Source organism: Benincasa hispida, chromosome 11 (genome assembly GCF_027475165.1).
Source record: "Benincasa hispida cultivar pf3 chromosome 11, pf3_genome.v1.1, whole genome shotgun sequence".
In the NCBI taxonomy this organism is placed as follows: domain Eukaryota; kingdom Viridiplantae; phylum Streptophyta; class Magnoliopsida; order Cucurbitales; family Cucurbitaceae; genus Benincasa; species Benincasa hispida.
The window spans coordinates 15782470-15803662 of record NC_143488.1 but is presented as its reverse complement, the minus strand read 5'-3'; the positions used below and the strand labels follow the sequence as shown (position 1 = coordinate 15803662).

Sequence of the window (21193 nt, the reverse complement as noted above, 5' to 3'; positions counted from 1 at the left end):
AAGTGTTGTAAAGTGCTACAAATGATCTAATCTTGATTATTCATGTGGAGACATGTAAGCAGTGATATCCTATACAAAGAGTTTGTATAAAACCGAACCACGAAATGATTAGTCTCTTTATATAATACCAATAATATTAGAGATTTACATTTCACTAGGATGACCATAGGTGACATAACCTGAATCCTGAGTGAGTTATAAACTCCTGCTCATGAAGGCAATCCTTTGATTTGTATGGGTGAGAATGGCCAAATTACCAACTCAACAAGCCCACCATTTTGGGGATTCGTTTGACTAGGAGTTGGGAACTCAGCTATACAAGGTGAAATTCACTCCTTCCCCCGCTCCCTTAAGGGCAGATTTTGGGTCTTGAACATAGTGGTCACACCCTTTCCTGGCCCGAGAGGACTTGGTCATAGTGAGACTATGACTTATTGTTCATTAGAGGAATCAGTGGTACTTAAGGAGTTAGATGTAACTACAGGGGCAAAACAGTATTTTGGCCCAACTGTACTTACAAGAAATTTGTGAAGGGTCATCGCACTGTTGATTGGTTATATACAATGGACGTAGAAATATATTTGTAGTGCGAAGGGTGCAGCTGTCGGTCTTTAGTGGAGTGACCGGTAGTTAACGGATGTTGGGTAATTTAATTAAAGAGTTTAGTTATTTATCCGAGTACCGTTGGAGCTTCAATCTACAGGTCCATAAGGTCCCCATTGTAGCTTAACAGGGATTTAATCTTTAGATTAATTTGAAGTGTTCAAATTAATTGAGAGAATTATATATGATATAATTAATTCTAATGTATTTGATACATTATGAGAGGAATTTGAATATGATTTAAATACCATTTATATGAATGAGATTCATATAATTAAATATAAATATGATTTATATTGAAAGGAATAAATATTTGGATATGATAAAAATATTATTTATATGGATGAGATTCATATAAATGGATTTAATATAAATGCGATTTACATTAAATTCCATGTATAGTTGTGAGATAATAAAATCTATAGTTTATGTTGTATTTGACGCAATATAAAACTATAGGCTATATGTTATATTTAATATAACATATAGTATATATATAATAAAGTAGTTATTATATATTCTTTTTTTATTAATTTATTTGAAATTGATAAAAAAAGGAAGGAGTTATAACTCCCTCCCCATATATTCTCTCAATAACTAACGTGGGTTACAAGTGGTTTTGAGAGAATCATCTTCATCCAACAATTCATAACACAGAGAAAAGTTATCTGAGAAAATTCCCCTCTAATCCTCTCCTTCTCCTTCCCTCTACCAAGGATTCAAGCAAAACCCACAACGCCTGCTTGAATCCTTTAATCCCAAAAGAGAATACAAAGGGTTCTCGCTTGGTAGTGTCCGTGTGTGAAGAAGGAGATCCACAAAGAAGGAGTTCTATTCGTGGCTAGTACGAGGGATTACTTGAAGAAATGTTCTTCAAAGGTGAGGTTTCTTGAAACCTATTTATTTTGTAAAAGCATGTTGTAATTTAACCTTGAATGCATATCTAATTGTATCTTTACTATAAATTGTGTTTTCAATAATTAATGGAATTTGGACGATCCGCTTCTGCTCAAGGATCTCCTCATGTCGAGTTTCCTTCACTCCAAGCACAATAACACCAAATAAACACCACCAACAATGATTCCTTAGTATTCTCTATAACGCGAGAAATCAAGCAAGAGGTGTGGGCCTTGCTCTTAATTTTGGCAGGGAGCGATGTGTTGAGAGGATGAATTTCTCATAGATAAAAAAGAGAGAGAGAGAAGTTATCTATCAAGAATGATCTCTAACTCCTATCAAAAGAAAAACTTATCATGAAAACCACTTTCACGATATCCACGAGAAAGTGGGGTGGAAGGAGTTACAATAACTTCCTCCTTAATTTAAATTAATTAAAACAAAATTTAATTTAATTTAAATTAACACACACACACATATATATACATTAACTACTTTAGTATATATATATATATATATATAATAAACTTTATGTTATATCAAATATGACACATAGTCTATAGTTTATGTTATCACATATAATATAAGCTATAGTTTATTATTCTCTCATTTAATCTATAGTATTTAATATCAATCAAATTCATATTAAATTTAATCTATAGTTTTTATATGTATCATATTCATATAATTAATATTTGAATCATATTCAAGTATTTATTTCCTCCCAAATAAAACATTATATTATAATGTATCAAATAAATTATATTTGTTATATCATATATAATTAATTTTCCTCAATTAATTTGAACAATTCAAATTAATCCAAAATTAATTTGATTCTCAATAATCCCAGTTGAGCTACCAATGGGACCTTAAGGACCTATAGTTTGAAGCTCTAATAGTACTTGATTAAATAATTAAACTCTTTAATTAAATTAACCAACTTTCAATAGTTGTCGGTCACTCCACTAAAAAACAACAGTTGCATTCTTCGCACTACAGATATATTTTTGTGTCCATTGGATATAACCAATCAACGGTGTGTTGACGCTTCACAAATTGCTCGTAAGTATAGTTGGGCCAAAATTACCGTTTTGCCCCTGTAGTTACATCTAACTTCTTAAGTACCATTGATTCTTCTAATAAACAATAATTCATAGTCCAACTATGATCAAACCCCTCTTGGACTAGGAGAAGGTGTGGCGCTACATTGTTCAAGACTTGAAATCAGCATTTAAGGGAGCAATTTCCCAACTTACTCTAACTATAGAGAATGAGTGAATTTTTTCTTGTATAGCTGCATTCCCAACTCCTCAATCAGACGAGTCCCTAAAATGGTAGGCATATTAGGTCGGCGAACTACCCACTCTCACCGATGCAAATCAAAGGATTGCCTTCATAGGTAGGAGTTCACAACTCACATAGGATTTAGGTCAAGTCACCTATGGTCATTCTAATGAAATGTAAGTCTTTTCTATCAACGGTGTTATATAGCAAGACTATTCATTTCGTGGTCCGATCTTATACAAACTCTTTGTATAGAACACCCCCGCTCCCATATCTCCACATGAATGATCAGGATCAGATCATTTGTAACACTTTACAACAATTGTAACAACTACAAAACGGGTCGTATTCGTAGTGTCACAAGGATAAGGTACCCAACATTATCCATCTACTACAAATCATTTAGATTATCGCTTAAACATGATCCACCTGTATATCTCCACATACATGTTCAAGTTACAGAAGACAATCTTGGATCTTAGTTTATTGGTTTTGTGGGTTATTGCTACTAAATGTCAAATAAAATGCCTAAGATTTTATTAGATAAATAAATTGTTTGTACATTACAATTACAAACTACATGACCCACGAGATTTAGGACATCAACCCCAACAAGGAGTATCATTGAGGAAAGCATTCTTAATATCCATTTGGAAAAGAGGTTACTGTTTGGCAGTTGTTATGACCAACAACTCTAAATAGATGTCATTCGGGAAACTGGAGCAAAAGTTTCCTCATAATCAATACCATACTCCTAAGAATACCCTTTGGCCACCAAACGAGTCTTATAATGTTTAACGTATTTGGGTTGATGCCATAAATCTCGTAAGGTCCTATAGTTTGTAAACTTTGTATGAACAAGTTCTTATGTGATTAATAAAATATATGATATTTTATTCACTTTGTCTATAAAATATGAGATATTTTAGTTGCATTAACCACAAACCAATAAACTAACACCCAAGATTATCGTTGTAACGTAAACATGTATGTGGAGACATACAAGTGGATCATGTTTAAGTGATAACCTAAATGGTATGTAGTATATGGATAAGGTTGGGTACCTTATCCTAATGACACTACGAGTATGGCCCGCTTTGTAGGTGTTACAATTGTTGTAAAGTGCTACAAATGATTTGATCCTGATCATTCATTTATTATACATGCAAGCAAGGATATTCTATATAAAGAAGTGCTACAAATGATTTGATCCTGATCATTCATTTATTATACATGCAAGCAAGGATATTCTATATAAAGAAGTTTGTATAAGACCGGACCATGAAATGTTTAGTCTCATTATATAACACCATTCATAATAGAGACTTACATTTCACCAGGATAACCATAGGTAACATGACTTGAATCTTGAGTGAGTTGTGAACTCCTACCTATGAGGGCGGCCCTTTGATTTGTATGGGTGAGAATGGCTAGATCATCAACTCAACAAGCCTACCATTTTGAGGATTTGTTTGATCAGGGAGCTGGGAACATAGCTACACAAGATGGAATTCACTCATTCCCCGAAACATGGATAAGTAGATAAATTGTTCCCTTAAGGGCTGATTCCGTGTCTTGAACAATGTGGCGCCACACCCTTTTCTTATCCGAGAGGGATTTAGTCATAGTAGGACTATGATTTATTGTTCATTAGAGGGATCAGTGGTACTTAAGGAGTTAGATGTAACTACATGGGCAAAACGGTAATTTGGCCCAGCTGTACTTATGAGCAATTTGTGAAGAGTCATCATACTGTTGATTGGTTATATCAAATGGACACAGAAATATATCTGTAGTGCAAAGAGTGTAGTTGTCGGTCTTTAGTGGAGTGCCTGATAGTTAACAGATGGTGGATAATGTAATTAAAGAGTTTAATTAATTATTCATGTACCGTTGGAGCTTCAAGCTATAGGTCCATAAGGTCCACTTGGTAGCACAAAGGGATTTTATTGAGAATCAGTTTTTAGGTTAATTTGAATTGTTCAAATTAATAAGAGGGAATATAATTAAATTGATTCAATTATGTATGATATAATTGTTATAATGCATTTGATACATTATAGTTTAATTTGAGGAAATAAATATTTGAGATTCAAATATTTTCTATGAATGTGATTCATAGTTATTAAATTTAATATAAATATGATTTATATTAAATTTCATAAAATAGAGAAAAGAAACTATATTTTATATTGTATATGATACAATATTAAAATTATAGGTTATATGTTATATTTGATATAACATATACTTTAATATAAATATAACATGATAAGTTAGTGATCATATTTATTTATATTATTTTATTATTTTGAATAATAACTTCCCTCTTTTCTCTCCAACCACCTTAGTGGGTGGTTATAGTTTTTGTGGCAAGAGGAATAAAAGAAAATGTTTTTCTCTTCTTTCTTGCTAATTTGAGATTACTGTACGATTGAATTTTGTAGAATCGTTATGTGTTCTTCAATCTTCTTCCTCCTCCAAACTCAAACAATCTCTCCTAACCAAAATAGTCAGAGCCCACCACTCCTGGGTTCTCACCCTAAGAATACCAAAGGCTCACTGTAGTAGTGTCCGATCTATTTGATTTGTGAAATTCTTGAAGAAGGTCTTCAAGAAGTTGTTGAGTTTGAGGCTCGTAATTGTTCGAGGGAATTACATGAAGAAAGGTTCTTCAAAGGTGATATCTTTTGAACCCTTTATTTCTTATTTAAGCATGCTGTAATTTATTTTGAATGCATATCTTGTATATTTGCTGTAAATTAAGTTTTCAATAAAAATGGAATTTGGACGATCCGCTTCTGTTCAAATATCTCCTTCAATACGAGTTCCTTCATAACGGACCCATCGAAGCAGGTCTTGACTTTATAGATCCAATTACATCTGATAAGCTTCTTGCCAGGAAGTAACTCAACATAATCCCAAGTATGAGTTTTTTCTAAAGCCTAAAGTTCCTCATCCATTGCTTGCTACCAGAGAGGATTAGTACAGATCTCATGATAGGATGAAGGTTCAACTAAAGACATGACAGTGGAAAAATAATGATAGTCTTTGAGATGGTGAGAAGTTTCTCTTACCTGGGTGGATCGCCGAACAGGCGCAAGTTCAGGTTCCACATCGGGAGTAAATGGTAGATCTGGGAGTACAACAAAAGGATAAGACTAATCGGGCTCTGAGATAGGCAGTATGGAAGACTCAGGGTCAGGTGCCGGATCACAAGTAGGAAATAGGTCAATTGAGGGATCAGTGAAGGATGGATGGGGGCTAGTTAGGAAAGCATGAAAAGAGAAAGGACTAGAAAACATACGATGTTCCCAAAAGGTGACATGACAGGAGATACGTAATCATTTAGAAAGCATGCACATCCAAAGACTTCAAGATGAGAGTAAGAGGGAGAAGTACCATACAACATAAATTGCTCTCAAGGTCTGATTCCAGTGCTTGAACAATGTGGCGCCACACCCTCTCTTGGCCCGAGAAGGGTTTGGTCATAGTTGGACTATGATTTATTATTCATTAGATGGGATTAATAGTACTTAAAGAGTTAGATGTAACTACATGGGCAAAACGGTAATTTTGGTCCAACTGTACTTACGAGCAATTTATGAAGGGTCATCACACTGTTAACTGGTTATATCCAATGGACACAGAAATATGTCTGTAGTGCGATGAGTGCAACTGTCGGTCTTTAGTGGAGTGACTGACAGTTAATGAATGAGTAATTTAATAAAATAATTTAATTAATTATTCAAATATCATTTGAGTTTCAATCTATCCATAAAGTCTTTTATGTAGCTCAATTAATTAAGAAAATTAATTATATATGATACAATTAATTTAAATTAATTATATATGATATAATTAATATAATGTATTTGATACATTATACTATAAAGTTTATTTTGAGAGGAATTAAATATTTGAATATGATTCAAATACTAATTATATATATGAGATTCATATAATTTAATTTTAAATAAATTTGATTTATATTAAATACCATGATTGATTGAGAGAATTTAAGCTATAGATTATATTGTATTTGATACAATATAAAAACTATAGGTTATATGTTATATTCGATATAACATATAGTTTAATATATAATATATGATAAATTGGTTGTTAATAAATTAAATTTTGAATTTAATTTAGATCATAGAGTGTCTGTGAGTTTTTTGTCTAAAAAAAACTCTCCAATTCCTGCTACTATTAATTCTCAACCCCTAAGAAGAATACCAAATAGTGATTTGGTGATTGATGTGTTTTTTGGGTGTTCTCGTTTTGAGATTTGTTTGTGTCATGTTGGGGAAGAAATTCGTGAAGATTAATTGGTTCTTAGATCCACACATTCTTAGATCCACACTTCCGCATCGAACCTTACAGTCCTTCAACGACCATGCAATTGGATGGCAAGTAAAGGACTGCAATGTAATAAGGCAACACGAACAGATTCATATTCTGGATGGATGCATCAAATTGGGTGTGTAGCAGGGATCCAACCAAGTGATTATTTGGTGATTAATCCTAGTCTTTCAACAAACTTACTACCTTCTCTTCTTCAGTAAGGCCAAACTTACTCTTCAGTAAGGCCTTTGATAGGTTGAGTGATAGTTCTAGTAACAATCCGCCATAGCTTGCAACCAATTAAAAAAAAAAACTCTTCATTTAATAAATCCAAATAATGTAGTTGGTACCATCAAGCATAGTGACAAAATAAGTCAATTTTTTCATTACAAAGGAAAATAAACAAAGAGAGATTGTGAGATATAATATTCTGTAACCATCACAAACTTTCGTAACCCTCAGGGCCAATGAAATCTAAAGAGAAGTGACCTACAGGATGACACTGCGACCATTGAGTGACAGGACGTCGTCGATGTGAATCTGTCAAAACAAGCGGTGAAATCTGACGGACAGATTGAAGGAAAATCTGAAGTTGATCTTAGGCCAAACTGGTTGCACGAACAGATCTCACGAAGGCCGATCTAAGGCTTGGATAGACAACGTTGGATCAAGAGGCAGATCTGAAGCTGATCTGAGGCCGATCTGATTGCACAGACAGATTGCACGGAGGCTGATCTGAGGTTCGGATAGACCTAGTGGTTGTGCAGCATTAGGAAAATGGCGTGGGTGACGAAGGACGGATGCCAGACGAGCAAATGAACGAGAGAGAAAGCCCGGTGGTTTCGAGCAATGCTAATGTCTGGCCCTAATTTTGGCCTTTGATACCATGAAGAAATATCTATCGTATTTCTGTATTTCTATGGTCTTGATGAGAAAATATAGATATCAAATCCTAACCAAACCAATAAACCATCAAATACACTAAACATAATACATGAAATTACAATAAAATTACACAATTATTAACACATGATAAGACCTACTTCATGTACAATTACTAGACGAGTAGTGTTTTGGATGACAATGCTAATGTCTTCAATAAGTTCTCGAATGAATCCTATTCTTGCATAAGCACATCTTTTTACTCTTTTTTTACCAAGTTTTTGAAAAAAAAAAATTAAAGAATGTACATTGATGTTGGTCCGTACTATTTAAAATCTTAAAAAAAACATCTTCATATGTGTATTTATTTTGTTATGATGCTGACACTTGCAGAGAAAATATCAACTACTTGTTAGGTTGATTAGCCACAAGTTCAACAAAGGAAGAAAGCTTGTTGCATGTCTTTTGTTTCAGATGATTTTAATACAATCAAAGGAACGAAAGGCAGAGAAGAGAAAGAAGAACTGGAAACAATTCAAAGTGAAGAGAAGATAAGAGAGATTGAGGGAGAAAAGAGAAACATTAAGTAGCGTTTGGCGTATAGAGTAGAGTTGAGTTGGTAATTATTATAGGAGGAAAGTAATTGGGAGAGTTTATGCGTATAACGAGGTGAGAAATGTGAGTTAGCGCGAATAATGAGATGAGAAATGTGAGTTAACGCGAATAACGAGATGAGAAATGTGAGTTAACGCGAATAACGAGATGAGAAATGTGAGTTAATGCGAATAACGAGATAATAAACCTCTTTAATAATTGGTGAACCAAACGGTGGGTGGATTTTTTTTACCCACCCAACCCAACCCAACCCAACTTAGGGGCCAAACACCCCCTAAGAGTTAAACTGGTTCAGCCTTAGCCTACATCCATGGATAACAAGGTTTGTTCTTGAAGAAAATTACAAGAGGTTACACATGCAGATAAGTTCTCTCGACCTTTTCAATTGCTTCTGTTTTTCACTACCAAAAAGAAAGCAAATTTGAGGTGATAAATGTACAAAATGCATGATTTTAGATGTATGATTTGAAAGTTTTATTTACATGTTATTTACCATGTTAGTTGGTTTGATTTGATAAAATGATCATGTATAGGTCCTCTTACAACCTATAGTGTAACCATTGTTTTTAACTGTTTTACAGAAATTGTCTGTGATGTGCCCACCCCACATCTTGCAAAGTGATACGCATGTATCAAAACTCTCACTACAACAAAAACGGGTTTACATACCTTTTTTATTATCATTACCACTTTAATTGACTCTTTTTTCAATTCTTGAATCCACCATCAAGGAAAGTGTATAGATGATATGAAAAATGTGTCATAATTGGTTGTTTCATGACTTTCAAATTCAATCAACAATAAGCATTCAGTAACATTTATTACCTATCATGTAACATTTTCTATGACAAATTCTTATCGTTAATAAATGTCTCAAAAGTGGACTTTTTCTGTCAATTAATCATTTACCTTAATATTGAAAATCTATCACAAAAACATTAATGATGACACATTTACAGTGTCAATAATACCTTAGTTTGACATTGTCCAAAAGTCATTGAATTATGCTAATTGATGACAGTATTTCAATGTCACATAACTACATCTCATGATATTTATGAAATATCAAAAAATGCTTTTAATGATGGATAACTATTCATTTCATACTTGTTATTACATTTATAATTCATCTGTATTTTACAGTGGTTTCTAGGTATTGTTCCTGAAACCTTTGTTTTTTTATTCTGTTCCTATCTGGATTAAACTGGAGCATGTTCCCCTGGAATTGTGGACGGATAGGGGTTTAGCAGTGTTAGATAGTGTCGTAGGTAAACCTCTTTTGATGTTGCAACAAGAGAGCGGCGAAGGTTATCGTATGCGAGGGTTTGTGTTCAGGTGGATAGTGATTCGTTAATGCCCCTTAAGTCACTATTAGAATGTGGGGTTAGGAGTTTATTATTCCAGTAGTGTATGAGTGGAAGCCTCGTAGGTGTTTTTGTTGTGGTTCCTTTGGGCATACTATGGCGGTGTATGAACAACAGGGTGTGGAAAAGGGTCAGGAGTTGTGTATTATGGTAGTCAATGAGGGGTGTTTAAAGGAGAATGGGGGAAATGAGAGTGTGAGGAAGGGGTAAGACTTGGATATGGGTGCGAGGGGAGCTAGCCTAGTGGATGAGATTAAGGGCATGGAGAGGGTTGAAGAGTTTACTAAAGTTAGTCGGCGTAGGCGTGATAGAGGAGGTGTAGGGCATAGGGGTGGTAGTGGGTCACCGGGTAAGGCGCCCTTGAAGAGCAGAGTAGTTTATGGGTCCTCTAGAATTACGGGGTTTATAAAGCATGTTGATGATCGTAATCAGTTTGATGTTTTGTATGATAAGGGGGAAGACTCGTTGGCATTGGCATTAGTGCAGGCAGATCCTGATCCGTTGTTTGTTATGGATGGGATGTTCGAGAATTTGGGCAAAGGCCTAGTGAGTAGTGGTAGGTGTGAACTCTTGGAAGATTCATGATTTGGTGTTCCTGGAATGTTAGGAGGTTGAATGACCCTGTTAAGTGTAGGGTGGTGGCAGACTTTCTGGCTTTCTCCTCGGTTACTTTCTGTTGTTTGTTTGAGACGATGATCAGTCGTGAGAATTTTTTGTATGGTGATGGGCAGGTTTAGCGATGCCTGGAGTTGTGTGTGTAACTATAGTGTGCAGGGAGTTGGGAGAATTTGGGTGATGTGGCGGAAGAATGTTTATGATTTTTCCATTGATGTCAGTGGGGATCAATTCATTTCTGGAACCTTAGTGGATATTGTATCTAGTGTTAGGGTACGTATTGGTGTTATGTATGCCTCTAATCACGTAAGCGAGAAGAAGAACCTGTAGTCTCAGTTGATTGATGTGTGTGCCTCATGGCAGCTTCCTGGAGTTGTTTTGGGGGATTTTAATGCTATTCGTAGTAGTTCGGAGGATTTTGGTAGTTGCCCTAGCTTGAAGGAGATGGAGTTTGATGAGGTGTTATTAGAGGCGGATCTGGTTGAGTTGGGTGTGATAGGTAACTGGTTTACCTGGACTAATAAACTTCAGGGGAATGGTATCTTGCACCGTTTGGATCGATGCTTGTCCAATGAGGCGTGGAAGGTAGCTTCTGTATTCGGAGATTAGGGTTGGTCAGTGGGGGATTTCTAATCATAGCCCTCTTTTGGTTTCTACAGGGGAGACGAGGAGTAGGCCGTCTCCTACATTTCGTTATTTTTCTCATTGGGCGGAGGAAGAGGGTTTTCTTAATACTATCAGGTCAGTGTGGAGAAGGTCTGAGGATGTGTCTCCTATGATTAGTTTTGTGCGAAATTTGAATGCAGTGAAGCGGGTTTTTCGTACATTGTTTGGTAGGCGTATCTCTGTGTTAGCTGATGAGGTGCGAGTGGCTAGGCAGGTTATGGAGGTTGCTCAGGCTACGGTAGAAAGGAATCCTAATGCAGAGTCGATGTGTGCGGAGGCGGCTCGGGCCACTGAGGTGTTTTGGTCCGTGGCGAGATTGGAGGAGGCGTCACTCCGACAGAAGGCTAAGGTCAGGTGGCTGGAGTTAGGTGATATGAACACAGCTTTTTTTCATCGTTGTGTTCGTTCTCATCGCAATTGCAGTGGTTTATTTACGGTCGTGGATGTAGGAGGGACTCGTCAGACGGTGCATGATAGGCTGGCAGTGGCTATAGAATTCTTTCAAGGTTGCTTAGGGGCTCAGCATGTGGGTTATAGGGATCTTACTGCCCGAATTGAGGATATTATGTAGTTCAGCTGGCCCAAGGAAGGGGTGGAGGCTCTTGGTCAGCTAGTGAGTCAGGAAAAGATTCAGAAGGCTTTATTTACGATGAAGTCTGGGAAGGCTCCTGGGCCTGATGGGTTTTTGGTGGATTTTTACAGAGCTACTTAGAGTGTGGTTGGGGATGATTTCTATGACGCTATGCTGAATTTTTTTTAGACATGTTACCTGCCTGGTGGAGTTAATTTTACTGCTATTACTCTCATCCCTAAGACAGAAGGAGCTGAACGTATGGAGGAGTTTCGTCCTATTTCATGTTGCAATGTTGTGTATAAGTGTATCTTGAGGATCATAGCTGAGAGATTGCGGTTGTGGTTGCCTGATTTCATCAGTGGTAATCAGTCTGCGTTTGTTCCGGGTAGGTCGATTTTCGATAACATTTTATTGTGTTAGGAGCTCGAGGGGAGCTATAAGAAGGGCAGATGGAAGTCGCGTTGTGTGTTAAAGGTAGACCTTCAGAAAGCATACGATTTGGTGAATTGGGATTTTCTGTTTGGTATGTTGTTGGCTATAGGTACGCCCCTTCAGTTTGTTAGTTGGGTGAGGGCTTGTGTTACTTCACCTAAGTTCTTTGTGATGGTTAATGGTTCCCTTGAAGAGTTTTTTCCTGGTAGGAAGGGGTTAAGGTAGGGGGATCCGTTGTCTCCTTTTTTGTTTGTGATGTTGATGGAGGTTTTGTCTAGGTTGTTGAATAAACATCCTGTATGGTTTAGGTTCCATGATCGGTGTGAGCGTTTGGGCCTAACTCATTTGGTTTTTGCAGATGATTTGATGATTTTCTGTGTAGCTGAGAGAGATTCTTTGGAGTTTGTGAGGCAGGTATTGACAGAGTTTGCAGAGCTATCTGGATTAGTTGCAAATGTTAGGAAGAGTTATATGTTTTTTGTGGGTGTGGAGTCCAAGGAGGCGGAGAAACTAGCTACGTATATGAGTGTCTCTCTTGGTTTGTTGCCTGTTAGGTATCTGGGTTTACCTTTATTGGCAGGTCGGTTGAGGGCTGTGGATTGTGCGCCTTTGATATAGAGGATTACAACTCGTATTAGAAGTTGGGCAGCGAAGTCCCTCTCCTTTGCTGGGAGATTGCAGCTTGTTAAGTCTATTTTACAGTCCTTTCAGGTTTTTTGGTGTAATATCTTCGTGTTGCCTGCGTGTGTAACTCATGAGGTTGATCATTTTATGGAAGGGTAGTATGGTGAGTCGGGGTAGTGCACCGGTGGCATGGGATGGGATGTGCTTGCCGTTAGGAGAGGGGGGTTTGGGTGTGAAGCATGTGGCCTCTTGGAACCAGGCTGCTATTATGAAGCTGCTTTGGCTTCTCTTAATTAAATTAGGGTCACTATGGGTGGCGTGGATGAAGGCGTATTTTTGCGCAGGCAGTCGTTGTGGGCTGTTCGAAGTGAGGTTGGGAGGTCTTGGTGCTTGAGGGCTATCTTGCGAAGTAGAGATAGATTCAAGCATCTGGCTCGTTTAATGATTGGCGATGGACGGTCTTGTTTTGTTTGGTGAGATCCTTGGTTACTGGGGGCGCGATTTTGGATTCATACGAGTCTACAGTGGTTCATGATACAAGGAGTAGTTTAAAAGCGCGGTTGTCAGAGTTCATGGATGGTGAGGAAGGTTAGAGGTAGTCTACAGTGTCTTGAGAGCTGCTTAAGATCTGGGGTATTATCCAGGCAGTAGGGCCTAGGGTGAGGGGAGAGGATTATTGGGTTTGGGTGTCAAATGCTAGTGGTCGGTTTTCTATCGCTAGTGCTTGGAAGAGTATACGTCCTCGTCATCCTAGGGTGTCTTGGGCTGGTATTTTATGGGCGAGGGGTGGTATCCCGCGTCACTCCTTCTATGCGTGGTTAGTAGTGAGGGACAGGTTGGGTACGCGAGGTTTGTTGAGGATTGGGGTGTGTTGTCAGAGGGGGGGTGTCTTCTGTGTGAGGGAGGTGGAGTCGCAAGATCATTTATTTTTTCAGTGTGAGTTTGGGTAAGAGGTGTGGTCTAGTGTGTTGCGTCAGCTGGGTTCGACGCATCGGTGGCTGGTTGGGATGTAGAGTTGAATTGGTTGTGCCGAGTGGGGTCAGGTAAGAGGGTGCATAGTAAGTTGTTCCATGTTTTCCGGTGTGCGTCCGTATACTAGCGTAATCGGCGATTACATGGAGGTCGACCGAGGTCAGTTTCTACACTAGTTCACCTTATGGTCTCTATAGTTCGTGCTCGTGCTACTTCCTAGCGGGTTGATCTTCTTGGTCTTATCTAGTGTATGTACGGATTTTTTCCTTTTGAACTTCATGTTGTTCTCTGTTTTGCTGTAGTCCCTTATTTGTGGGGTTTTGGATTCTTTTCTCTACCTTTCTTCCTAGTGGTTTGCGAGTTTGCGTTTTTATGTTGGTTTTGTTCTGATCTTATTCTGTTGGTTTTGTTTTGGTTTTCTTGCCCTGTTTTTGCATGTGCTTTGTTGCTTTGATGCCTTGATCCCGAGTTGTGGGATCCCCCTTGTTATTGTATAATAATATCACCTATTCTTAAAAAAAAATGTACATGAACATAAATATGAACTTTTATATATAAAAGTAATTTGTAACGTTAATACAATGGAACTATATACAACGAAACCAATAACGGAACTTTTGTTAAGTTATTTATAAATTTAGTAATTACAATTATTTACAACAAAACTAGTAAATAAACTTTGATTAAGTTATTTACAAAAAAAAATGAAATACAACTAAGTGTTAGCACCATCCCAACAAAAAAAAACACATATAAATAACCTGCTTGGTGGTTTCCTCGCTCCAACGTGTTTGTCCAATCCCTAGTAAAAAAAATAACATTCATTTTAGAATTCAACTAAGTACATCATTGTCAACAATTATAACAAAACTCAAAAGTGATACATTTTTAATGTTCGCAATCTTCTCAACTTATTAAACATAAAAAAAATGTGTAATGTTCAAAATATTGATGTTCTTACATTTTTCCTTCTACTAACAACTAAACAAAAATCTCATGTCACATAGTCAAAATATAACACTCAAATACCCAATACAAAACATTTTTCATGCTCAAAAGAGATGTTCTAACTTTGAAAAGAGTCATAGAACTCATGTCGAACAACAATGAAACAATTTGAAACTACAAACAAAGAGTTTAAGATTTAATTAGAAATCTGGATCTACAATCAAACTTAATTAGAAGTAAAAAAAATACAAATAAACAATATAACAAACAATAAACATCAATCTTGCTCAAAATATTGATGTTAAAACTTACTTCCACAAAGTAGGAATTCCAACGCATGGGTTTATTGGAAAAAATAGAGTCAAATGAAATAAATATTGTATCAAAAATTAAAAATTCTTATTGATTTATTGATTTATTTATTTTTAGGAGGAGATAAACAAGTGAAACATATACCTTTTGAATGAAAAAAATATTTATCACATCAAGAAATGCAATATACCTCTTAGACACCAAAAGAAATACTCACTTCAAAACTTCTTTTTTTAAACTTACTTCTCTTCCATAAATATTTCTCTCAAGATATAAACATAATAGATAAAGAGTAAACATACCTCCAAAAAATACTCACAATTCAAAACTTCTCTCATAGATTTTAGAGAATAGCTACAAAAATATAAATATAAATCTCGTCCAATATTTATGCCGTATTAAAACATAATAATATATAATATATAGTAAAAAAATCCATCATGCACAAAGAAAATGTCCTTCTCTTAACAAGAGTCTTAAAACTTAGTTCGAACACTTTGAAACAATCTTGAAGTATAAACAAAAAGTTTAAGACATAATTAGAAATCTCAAACTACAATCAAATTTAATTTAAAAAGCCAAAAAATTATTAAATTCTTAATACAATAAATTTAAGACTTGATCAAAAAAACAATTCAACATGTTTCTCAATAATACACTTAACAATGCATCATGTTTCTCAAAATATTAATGTCATTATATTTTACATCTATTAACAACCCAACAAAAGTCTTATCTATATCACATAAATCAAAACGTACACTCAAAATATATGGTACAAAACATTCTTTATGTTCAAAGGAGATGACCCTCACCTTAACAAGAGTTTTAAAATTTAAACAAATTCAAGAACTACGAAAAAAGATTTTAAAACTTAATTAAAAATCTCGATCTACAGGTAAATTTAACATTTGAAACATGTACCTGTTGATTACAAAAATATTTATCACATCAAGAAATCTTCATAAGACTCAAGTCTAAATCGATCCCATATAAACTTCTAAGTACAAAATTTAAGAATTCAAAACAGTTCTACTATTTAAATTTAGATCTACCAACTTTGTTAGCGTTAAGATATCTCTTCCAAACAACATGCTTTGGTCAATCTGTTGTGTTTAAGACATAACCACGATTTTCTGTACAATATGTTCCAATGTCTGGAGAAATGGAAAACCCAATTTACAAAATTGCAACCCACTAAAATTCTAGCCACCAAAATTTTATATTCCACTTCTCGCCACCAAATTCTTCCCATCGTCCTCCATTTTAGGCTTTGCATTCAGGATAGGTAGAGCAACAAAAAATCGATCCAAACAAGTTTCAAACTGTTTTCGAAATTAGAAACATAACATTCATGAGATTAATGAAAAGTTTGAAATGGATTTGCAAACAAAAGGTTAAGAAAAAATGTGCGAATGATTTTTACCTTTGTTGCGAGTTGCTGACTTGCAGGATTAAAGAAGCTGAGGATAAAATGGATGTGTGAGGAGAGTGGAGAGGATCTGAGGACTGCTGTGGAGAAGAGATGGCTGCGCACGTTTAGGGTTTTCTTCTTTGGGAAATCGGCTGTCATATAATTTCTTATTTTAATAAATACAGATGGAGAAAAAATTGTCTTTAAATTTGATAATTGATTCTTAGTATTTAAATTTTAGATTTTTTTTTAATTACTTGATATTTAAATTTTAGATTTTTTAACTTTTCATAATTTTTTTTTTAAATAGTACAAATGAGGAAAATATTTTAAAATTTGATTACTACGTTGATTTTCAAATGAATGGTAAGATTTTGAATTATTAGTTTTTTTAAGAAGATAATTCAAATTTTCTATCCAACACAAATTTATTGAATTCAATGAATTTGAAAAGTTTTCGAATAGTTTGAAATTTGGGTGTTTATGATTTGATTTTTTTATCTTTTTTTTTTAATTACTTCTTACTCCTAGTCTGGATTAAGGCACCACAGCAAATAAAGTACCAACAGAAACAGATGTCAGAAGGGATAAGCCAACAAAACAATCCAATCAGAAGACCGACATACAAACTAGAGAAACAAGAAAATAATAGAATTCATCCAGAGGTAAGAAGAGACAAACAAAACCCCACAAACCAAAAACAACACAAGAAACCAAGTTCAAACAAAAACATCCAACAAACTAAAGAAGACCAAGAAGATCATGTTGGCATAAATTCTTTATATCTATATTGAATAGATAAATCCTAGGATCATTCATGTCAAATTGTCAAGAATAACATACCGGATTTCATTGCAAAATTGATGATAGCTTCAAGATGATGATGGATGACTATGGTCTTCTTCAACCAAAACTCTGAATGCCCTTAGTGGGATCTCTCTCTAGATGGGATTCATGAAAGACTGAGGGCTTATTTTAGTATATTGGGGACCATAGCCCTAAGATCTCTCTTTATATACCAGTTCAATTAGGGTTCCCATTAAATTCTAATTAACTAGGAATAGGCTTCTACTCATTAAGTTCATATTCAATTAGGAATCTAGAGTCTTAATTAATTAGATCACATAATAGGGCCCAATCTAATAAAATAACCCAATGTGATAAATTATTAATCCACATACATAGTCCATACTTTAATTAAACATATTATTATTTAAATGTCTAACAATCTCCCACTTGGGCTATGTCTATGTACCTAATATAATTAAATCACATAAACCTTAAGCATGCATACACAGGTTATTTCAATAATAGAATTCCCCTTTAGTTCAATTTGGTCCATCTCCTATATTAGCATGGAATCAAGGCGGCTTTCGTCACTATCCTTGTAACTAAACCTTCCTTGATCACCAATTCCAATACATTCAATGACATAGATCAAGTATGGATGGATGGCATGGAAACTACATGCAAAGTGATCTAGATCATGCCTGTTTCCAACTGGTCCAAATTCCTTAATGAGATCATTCTAAAAAAAAAACTTTATGCTAAACTGCATGCATGATAAACAAGTAGATAATAAAACATAAACCATCAACTTTATTCTATATAAAAAAAATAAACAAAATAAGGTCAAAGAACATCCTCAATAACAAACTCCCACTAAACCATGGAATCAGAAAAGTGACTAACACCCATGTGAGCAACATGCTCATGAAAAACTTTAGGTGGTAAACCTTTAGTCAATGGATATGCCACCATAGAGTTTGTTCCTATGTGTTCTATCGAAATTTGACCATTTCGAACTCTTTCTTTAACAGCCAGAAACTTCACGTCTACATGCTTTGACTTCGTATTGCTTCTGTTGTTGTTGGAATACATCACAGCCTGACTTATCGTCACAAAATAATTTTAGTGGTCTTTCTATGCCAACCACTATTCGTAGCCAGTGATAAAATTTCGCAACCATATTTCATGATTAGATGTCTTATAACATGCTTAAACTCCGCAGCCATGGTAGAAGAAGCCATAAGTGTTTGTTTAACACTTTTTCAGGATACAGCTCCTCCAGCCAACATGAAGATATAGCCTAAAGTGGATCGCAAAGTGTCTTGACATCCAACATAATCAGAATCAGAATACCCAATGATCTCCAAAACTTATGATCTCCGATAAGTAAGCATATAATCTTTTATTCTCTGTAAATACCTCATAACCAGTTTGGCTGTTTTCCAATGATCCATCCCCAGGTTACTCAAATATCTGTCTAACACTCCAACTATGAACACAATATATGGATGCGTACATACTTGAGCATACATTAAACTTCCAATGGTCGATGCATAGGGAACCTTCTATATCTCATTAGTCTCGAGTGTGGTCTTGGGGCATTGACCTAAATGAAATTTATCACCTTTAGCGATTGGGGTATCTCCCGGCGCACAGTCTTTCATGCAAAATCTACTCAAGATCTTTTGAATGTAGTCCTTTTGTGACAATCTCAAAATACCTTGAGAACGATCTCGCAGTATTTTAATTCCTAATACAAAAGAAGCATCACCAAGATCCTTCATCTCAAAATTTCTTTTGAGAAATCTCTTAGTGTCATGCAATAAACCTACATCATTACTAGCTATGAGTATGTTATCAACATATAACACCAGAAAGATTGATTTACTCCCACTAAACTTGTGATATACACAATCTTCCACAATGTTCACCTCAAAACCAAATGAGGTTATCACTTCATGGAATTTGTGATACTATTGACAAGAGGCTTGCTTGAGACCGTAGATTGATTTCTTTAATTTGCACACCATAGACTTTGAATTATCAGATACAAAGTTTTCTTGTTGCACCATATAAATCGTCTTATCAATGTTCCCATTGAGAAACGCAGTTTTTACATCCATCTGGTGTAGCTCTAAATCAAAGTGAGCTACCAGTGCCATGATTACCTGAAAAGAGTCTTTCGATGAAACCGGAGAGAAAGTCTCTTTGTAATCAATGCCTTCCTTTTGAGTAAAACCCTTTGCAACAAGACGAGCCTTATATCTTTCGATATTGCCATGTGAATCCCTTTTGGTTTTAAATATCCATTTTAACCTATGGGTTTCACTCCTGATGGTAGTTCGACAAGTTCCCAAACGTCATTGTCTTTCATGGAATTTATTTCCTCTTCCATAGCACTTATCCACTTTTGAGAGTTAGAACTTTGTAAAGCTTGTTGAAAGTTGATTGGATCATCTTTCATTACACCCACATCATCCTGATGTTCTTAAGAAACACAATATAATCATCTAGAATTGCACTTCTTCTCTCTCTAGTAGATCTTCTTAGTAGCACTTCTTGAGGTTATTGAGTTTGAACTTCAGGTTCAACAACGGAGACTTCAATGTTGTCTTTCTATAATTGGTTCAATAATGAAGTCAAGAATTGGAGCCTGAACATCATTTATAATCATATGAGGAAAAGAAACCAATTCCTCTTCAAAGACAACTTTCTTTATGTTATCTTCCCCCCCAAACTCAACATCCTCAAGGAATCTAGCATTTCCTGTCTCAAACAATGATCTAAAAGTGGGATCATAAACTTGAAACCCCGAGAGTGCTCAGAATACCCAAAAAAATAGCAGCTAATAGTTCTTGAATCCAATTTTCTTTCATTAGCCCTATAAGGCCTAGTCTCAGCTGGACAACCCCATATGTGAAGATGCCTAATACTAGGCTTCTTTCCTGTCAACAACTCATAAGGGGTTTTGGCTATTGCTTTACTAGGTACCCTATTAAGGATATATGTTGCAGTCTTTAGTGCCTCACCCCAAAGGGATTATGATAGAGAATAATGACTAATCATACTTCTTATCATATCCTTAAGTGTTCTATTTTGCCTTTCTGCTACACCATTCATGTTGGGATTGCCCAGCATAGTGTATTGTGGGACGATTTCACATTCCTCTAGGTATTTGACAAAGGTCCCTAGACGTTGTTCACCTGATCCATCATATCTACCGTAATATTCACCACCACGATCAGATTTGACAGCCTTAATTTTCTTTCCAAGTTGAAGTTCAACTTCAGCTTTGAAAGACTTGAAAACGTCCAAGGATTGAAACTTCTCATGAATTAAATATACGTACCCATATCTTGAATAGTCTTCTATGAACGTAATAAAATATTGTTGTCCATTCCAAGAGGCCGTAGGGAATGGACCACAAATGTCTGTATGTATTAGTTCTAAGACGTCCGAGCATCTGTTGGCACCTAATTTTCTTATGTTTGTTTGTTTTCCTTTAATACATTCCACACAAACATTGAAGTTACTTAAATCAAGGGAATCAAGAATTCCATCTGACGCAAGTCTCTGAATTCTCTGTTTAGAAATGTGACCTAAACGCTTGTGTCATAACATAGCAAAATTCTCATTTAATTTATGCTTTGTACCACATGAATTAGATAACAAGATCTTGTTAAAGAAGCAAAAGAATCAAGCATATATAGATTATCAATTAAAGAACCGGTACCAATAAGCTTAGAATCTTGAAAAAGATTAACTTTATTATTTCCAAAAGAACAAGAAAAACCAAATTTGTCCAAACTGGAAATAGAAACTAAATTCCGTCTAAATGATGGTACAACAAAA

At 35.5% G+C, this 21193-nt stretch overlaps 1 protein-coding gene and 1 long non-coding RNA gene across 3 annotated transcripts; one reads left to right on the top strand and one right to left on the bottom strand.

Annotated features, from left to right (window-relative positions):
* Window positions 1-10214: 10214 nt before the first annotated feature.
* On the top strand, window positions 10215-13300 carry LOC150032427 (uncharacterized). The gene is made up of 11 exons (XM_090306902.1): window positions 10215-10555; window positions 10603-10726; window positions 10770-10883; window positions 10974-11109; window positions 11270-11802; window positions 11848-11964; window positions 12037-12235; window positions 12392-12503; window positions 12591-12836; window positions 12921-12993; window positions 13061-13300. Exons 1-11 carry the CDS (start codon window positions 10215-10217, stop codon window positions 13298-13300), a joined length of 2235 nt encoding a protein of 744 aa, XP_090163028.1.
* A 1107-nt stretch (window positions 13301-14407) lies between these two features.
* LOC120091717 (uncharacterized) lies at window positions 14408-16757 on the bottom strand. Of its 2 annotated transcripts, XR_005485819.2 has the most exons (3): window positions 16565-16757; window positions 16198-16463; window positions 14408-14680 (listed from the first exon to the last, which is right to left on the bottom strand). It is a non-coding gene; the product is annotated as an uncharacterized LOC120091717 (long non-coding RNA). The 2 variants fall into 2 exon arrangements; XR_016524309.1 differs by lacking the exon at window positions 14408-14680 and having other exon boundaries at window positions 16106-16463.
* Between the last annotated feature and the right edge of the window lie 4436 nt (window positions 16758-21193).